Below are 6,752 nucleotides of genomic sequence, written 5' to 3' on the forward strand. Positions count from 1 at the left end.
ATAGAACAGTAATGTTTAAAGAGTTTTCCAGTCTATTTAAGGTTGCTGTATAACTGTGAAACACAGCAGATGCCCAAAGAATGAAAAGCTAATTAAACCAGAGTGAAGTAACTTGACAATCGTGTACGTTTACAGTGGTATCTGCTTCCTGTCTGAGGGGTCCACTGTGTCTCTGGCGCTTTTGATCCCCTACTAAAACCCTCTCCAGTAACCCCATATCCTGTATCCTCATTTGGTAGCATGGTGACAGTTTCCCAGATACCAGACGGTATTGGTTTCCCTTCATCTTGTGGCGCAGGCCCAACCCTAGGGTCTAATTTGTTAATGGATCCCTGCTGGAAGCTGCTGTCCCGACTGTATGCGAGTGTAATTACGTGTGTTCGAGTGAAGTTAGCAACTAAGAGAATGATTAAATCATTGTTTTGCACTCTGAACCCAAACTCAAGAGGCTGTTTTTTCGCTTTGTTTGCTTCCAACAAAGACTGGATGTCATTCACCTTCGGAAAAAGTGCTGATGGAAGAATTCTTCCTGGGATTTCTGTCTCACTTTCCAAGGGGAACAATTCTACAGGCTTAAAATGGTTTGCTTTTTCCCTTAGTTGGCGATAAAAGTGAGGAAAAAGTTCAGGTTTAAACTTGCAACCGAAGCAAAACAAACTTCTCAAATGTGAGTGGATGACTTGGTGAAATATGGCGAAAGCTGTGTCAACTTGTTCTCACTTCCTTGCAGGAAATGTTTACTTATCAGGCCACAAAAAGGCAACGTTTGTTTATGTGTAGTGTACCGTGTAGCTCTGAGGAATTTTGACTCATACTTACTGCTGCATAAACTTGCACAACCTGTTCTGTACGTCCAAATTACTTCGAGGCCACTACCTTTCGCCTTCACACTCTCCCCTGAGGATATTAGTCGGATTTGACAAGGTTGCATTTGTCGAGACGTGACATTTTGGGGAAGTCGCAAGAACTTTTTTAATTGAATTGCGGACAAGAAGGTCATGCTGCCATTCATAAGAGTCTTTGGTTTAGCGGCTGGTTCAGCTTGACAGCGAAGCTTAAGCTTGCCAAAGCCTCTGGGAGGTAGAGATAAGGAAAAGGCAGCATAAAACCAAATCAAGCTGCTTTGCACTTGGAGTGAGACAAAGTTACACGTACGCTTAATGTGCCGGGATAAAGTGATTACACCTGTCTCGAACTAAAAAGCATCCTTTGTGTGCAATCTTATTTGGTGCAAGAAGACTTTGGGAAAATCCTTCATCTGTGATTTCACGAGTGCTCGTTCCATATAATACGATTGAGAATTCAGGACGAATCCGACAAGGTAACATGTCCTGATGTCAGAGCTCAGCCTGAGAGCTCTGCATGCTCTGCCCCATGGCCATGCATTTATTTGCAAGCCAAAGAGACCAAGCTTCTCGTCTTTCCTGTAATGACTTTCCCTTTATAGTCTGTCTGGAACGTCAATTATCACATGAAAGATAAGAAGCAAGTCGAGATGGGCGCATAAAATATGGAAATAAGACGATTATATATTCCCGTTTTTGATTGGTGTTAGTTTTGAATGACTTCAGTTCAAGCAAACTGTTGGTTTCACGACATACTTTGCACGCTCGCATAAAGATTATCCCAAATGCCATTCCTCTGCTAATAGCCCGGGAACTTTAAATGCCCGAAATAAGCAACAATTATCCGATTTTAGAATCATCTTCTTGGTTTTTATGTAAGCAAAGTGACATGGAGAGAGAGAGAGTAGAATTAACGAGGGCCATTCTCCATGCTACATTACACAGGGCACCACAAAGCCTGACTTCATTACTGAGAGATTATGCCGTAAGTTAAATTTACCAAAAAAGGAAGCCGCAGTAATGTTCCCTTTCCATCTCATTAAGATTCTGTAATGGGGTCTGTGAACTGGTTTTTGTTTCGAAAACTCGGGCGTCGTCGTCCATTAAAAAACGTACACAATTTGAGGCAGAGGGAAATCACAATATATTATTTCATTTCCACGAGAAAAATCAAACAGCAATCAATAAAAACAAACAGGAGGCCTTGAAAAATACAAATGTAAAATCAGTTTAAAGCTAAAACAGCAATGCTAAGCTCTTATTTTGACAACAGAGAATTAAAATGTGCCCACAAAGCAAACATGTGTTTCACATATGTCCACCACCAACAAATCTCCCATCTGCTCTTCACACGCTCCTGCCCCCCCCCAGGCTTAAATTATCTATAAGACAATCAAATTGCTTTGGTTTTCAGTCAAGCATCTGTGCTACTAATCTCTCGTGTGTACATGTAAACTCCACTTTACAGGGTTTAGCTTAGGAACTTCCGTCAGTCAAAACATGTCAGTAAAAATAATTCAAAGCTGAACATTTACAGTAGGCGGCGCTCAGAATTTGGCATGACGGCAAATTGCACTTGTTGTAACACTTAAACGTATCACTTCACCACTTTAAACAGTTTAATCTCTTGACTCACTCAGCATGAAATGCCCAATTTTCCAAATTGCGGCTAAATCCTTATCCACTCCTTTACTTAGATCAGCTTATTATGGTTGACCTAACACGTAATCAAAGTTAAATTCCCTACAGATAAAGTTGCAGTTCAGCTAATGTTGCTACTTTAAGACACCCATTTGTACTAACTTTAGGCTTGGGTGTGCTCTTAAAACTGCTGAGGTACCGGATAACTCCACAATAAATAGTCTTTTATCCAAATAAAGCACCTGTTAAATGGAATTGACCTGCATACAATATTAAGACATGAAGTTGTTAAGAAGTTTCACCTGCAATTATGGTGACATGAGGCGTGTTTGATCGACAACATAAGGAAACTGGTTTCAGGTTAAAGGTGAGTCATTTGTGAAGTCGTGCCAACATCTGTGCTGTCGCGACTCTGAGAAAATGTAAAGCATGTGGGAAATATTACAGCTGTGTTAAAAGGTCAAAGTAAGTCAGTAGTGTCTGTAACCGCCATGTTTAGCTTCTTATTATCCAAAGCAGTAGTATTCGTCTGATTCCACCCTGAGTTTCAGAGGCGATTTGCTGAAAGCTTCGCCGTCAATGACTGTTTTTTCCACGAAACAGTCGAGATCTGTCGGCGACGGGTTGTCCGAGAGGTCCTCCGCTAGCGTGTCTAAGTAGCTGCCCACAGACAGACTATCCAACCCGTCGCTGTTCCCATCATTCAAGCTGTTGAAGCTGCCTCGCAGTGAGGTTCCATCCTGGCTGTCTGATAGGCTGTACAAGCTGCCCGTCAGGCTGCCTTCTTGGCTGGCGACGCCTCCTTTGTCTTCTATCATCCAACGGATGGACTCGATGCCGTCGTTGATTGACATGAGCTGCTGCATCAGCTTCCCGTCGATGGCTCGCAGGTGTGCCTGTGAGAGAAAGATGACAGTAGGGTCAATCAATCAATCTTTATTCATATAGCACCAAATAACAACAACAAAGGTTATCTCTTGACGGTTTACCGATAGAGCAGGTCTAGATCGTACTTCAGAGACCCAACTTAATCTACCAATGAGCGAGCACTTGGCAATAGTGTCAAAGACAAACGTTGTCTTAAGAGGCAGAAACCTGGAGCAGAACTGGACTTATTGGTGTTCAGCCATCTGCCGGTCACGCTGCTAAAAGATGATCCAGTGTTTAAAGAAACACTTGGAAATTTGGGGAACTGTGTGTCATCATCTTGCCAAGATGAAAAGACTGATACTAAATAGCTGTATGAGAGCCATTGCCACTGAGCTAGGCTAAGATACGTTGTTGCTAAATGTAGCCTTACAGAATAAATATAAGAATTGGGTCAATCTGCTCAGCAAGGTGACCGACATCGTCGAAAATGTTAAATTACAGCTACTACAAAAAGCAGTAGACCATCAGAAGCACAGTTAAATGACAAAAACAACACAAAACCAGTGTGTGCATCATCGCTCACTACTGTTAGAACAAAGGTTAAAACCTGTGAAACAGCAGTTGGGAAACAATCTCACCACCTGGTACATTAAGTACAAGCTTAAGACCATGCCACATTATATTCATAGTCAGATTAAACCTGGGCTGATGCTGAAAGTACACAATAGAAATAACAAAAGAATATAATAGAATCTCACTGTGCTGATGAAGATCATGTGACATGAAGGAAAGCTCTAATTCAGCTACTTACTAATCCTTGTTGTGAGTTTGTCCTTCCTAGCTATTGTTCGCATTCTTCTGTCCTCTCATTGCAGGAACACTGCGTGCTATTTTATTTAGACTACCAAGATTTGTTGTGAACAAAGAGACTTAACTATGTGGCACCGGAAACTGTTTGCATCCACGATTCTGAATGATGGGACTACTTAACACAGTATGGCTATTGAGCTCACTCCCTGCCATTACAATCCACGCCATTGACTGGTTGTGGAAGTGGGCAGCCTATGGAGTCATTCAAAGCACCCAGTCAGAATAAAAAATGGTGATCGGACAGCTGTGACAGCCTGCGAGGTTCAAAACGCATTGAGGCAGATGACGGGAGACAAGGCGGCCTCAGTGTTTCAGACAGCTGGCTGTATTCGGAGTGGATTAGCTACCATCCTTCATTTAGCTCGTATTGCTGCTGGTGTGTTTGCTTTGTGAGCATAACCACCAGCTTTACACACACATGGAAGCTGAGCAGATGGAGCCATATTGGAACTTTAGCCCAGGCAGCTATCTCATGTTAAAAGGACGACACCGAAGGGTCCGAATCACAGAATGTGTTGTGGCTGCATAATTTTTTCTGAAGCTACAATAGCAAGTTTAATTTGTCATGTCAGGCGAACACAAGCTGGTCCCTAACCTTTTTTTGGGGGGGAGAGCCCAGTGTCAACCAGACTTGTGCACACCACAACAGAGCAGTCTGGATTAAACTGCTGCAAGTGGCACAAAAACAAGGAAGCAAGATGGCAGAATTTCAAAATAAGATTCTGAATTCTACTTAATAAATGTTTTATAAAGAAAATTATTTATTTTAATCTCATAACAGGCAATAATTTATGGCAGGACTGTTGTTAAACTTGAAATTCAGGTCAATGTAAGTTGGTTGTTGCATTGACACACACAGAATAGGCCAATTATAGACAGCTAAAATTATAGGTAAAACTAAGCCTATCAACACAGCCTCGCTCTGCTGGCCATGATTCAGCTCCACTACTGTCCGCAAAACTCGGTCAACAAGACCATCTGCTCAGGAGTCTTAATACCTTCGTTGACCTTACTTTGAATGCAGGGTTTGTCAAAGCTGCAGTTTAACAAGCATGGCATTTCAACAGAATTGAATGTTGAGTGTTAGCAGATAAAATCAAGTCACGGCGAAAGGGCAATTACAGAGGGACAATTGGATTTCAAAGAGTAGTCTGAATAACAAGAGAGGGAGGTTAGGACGGTTCATCAACAAAGGTCCCTGCTGACTGTAGGTGTGAATGGTTATCACTGAGCAGTGACCACCGGTTTCACGGTGCTTTTAAAGACAATGACTCAACACCCATGACTGAGACTTTGCATTTAACAACCACGTGTTGATATGTAGACCTATTTTGCATCCAGGAGAGGCATTTCCTGTGGGTTGAGGCTCGGTTGCCAACATTACAGTAGAAAGAGGACACATAAAAGGTTTCACTGGAATAAAATTTGAGCTTGAAATGCCTGAACTGGCTTGTGTTTATCTATTTTAATGTCTCTAGATAAGTGTACAGTGTGATAAGTGTACGGGAAGTTATGTTGAACCAGCTTGTAATTATGCTGGAACCCGGATAACTTTAAACACAATTACGTCACCTCATTTCATATTTAACCATGTCGCACGTGACTTTTTTGTAATATTAATGGATAGTTAACAAGTTGCACCTTATTTTAAAGCTATAGTGCAATCCCTTTACAGGGTTTCAATTATAGATACAGATAAAGTTGCTTACCATTTCTTGTTTCAGGAACAGCATTTTGCTCTCCAGTCTTTTCAAGTCCGCAGAATTACTATACAATTTACAGTCCACTAAGTGCGGCGCTGACGTCTTCTCGTGCTGCTCTTTATGTTTTCCTCCAACAAGAGTACGAACCAGACTATCCGGGACTTTCCGACCCAGTTTTGTCTCTATATCCTTCAAATCAGGCAAAACGTTGCTGTCCTCGTCCATTGCGTGCTGTCAGAAAGATTACACGTTCTCACTGTATGATTTGAAGCAGGCAGATGAGCAAATTACAGAGCGCGAGCTCGGAGATATTCCCGGTGATTGGTTAGGGAGACGCGCGCGAGCTCTATCCGAAGAAGGGTGAAAAGTTGCAGCGAGCGCGTGCCCCCTCCGAACTTTATTCACCCAGCTCACAGAATGAAGTGTCGGGCCAAAAACACTTTACAATAGATCCACCGCACCGCTGTTACACGAACAGACCTCCCATTCAAGAGTCCGACCAGTAGAGAGACACTTTAACAACAACGTGCTCTCTGTAGACCCTCCCATTGATGAAACCGGACACCAGACAGGTGAGGTGATACCGGGGTGATGTAAAAATCATATACGCAAGGGAATACCTCTTTTAAAGTCTACTAATTGGGCGAATTAGGATTACAAGTTAATTTTTTATTACTGTAGGCCCAAACAAAGAACTAAGTAATGAAAAAATGTGTACATAAATAGCCTACCTTTTTACAAACTAATGTTGAATGTCAGTGCAAAGCGAACACCCAGTGTCGGTGTACAAGTCAAACAAACCACTGTTTAGGCGTAAGATTTA

General features: G+C 42.1%; 1 protein-coding gene across 1 annotated transcript; it reads right to left on the reverse strand.

Moving 5' to 3' along the window:
- Positions 1–1,861: 1,861 nt before the first annotated feature.
- LOC138600997 (leucine rich adaptor protein 1-like) lies at positions 1,862–6,330 on the reverse strand. Its single transcript, XM_069672564.1, has 2 exons — positions 5,936–6,330; positions 1,862–3,382 (listed from the first exon to the last, which is right to left on the reverse strand). The coding sequence occupies exons 1-2, from the start codon at positions 6,152–6,154 to the stop codon at positions 2,993–2,995; spliced, it is 609 nt and encodes a 202-aa protein (XP_069528665.1). The 5' UTR covers positions 6,155–6,330; the 3' UTR covers positions 1,862–2,992.
- Positions 6,331–6,752: the final 422 nt, after the last annotated feature.

Source organism: Semicossyphus pulcher, unplaced genomic scaffold (genome assembly GCF_022749685.1).
Source record: "Semicossyphus pulcher isolate SPU_LCO1_2020_fin unplaced genomic scaffold, fSemPul1.0.p SCAF_21, whole genome shotgun sequence".
NCBI classification, from domain to species: Eukaryota; Metazoa; Chordata; class Actinopteri; order Labriformes; family Labridae; genus Semicossyphus; species Semicossyphus pulcher.

Coding starts and splice junctions, on each gene's coding strand:
- LOC138600997 (XM_069672564.1), bottom strand. CDS start 6,154: ATGGACGAGGACAGCAACGTTTTGCCTGATTTGAAGGATATAGAGACA. Junction 3,383..5,935: donor TGTTCCTGAAACAAGAAATG/GTAAGCAACTTT, acceptor TTTCTCTCACAG/GCACACCTGCGAGCCATCGA.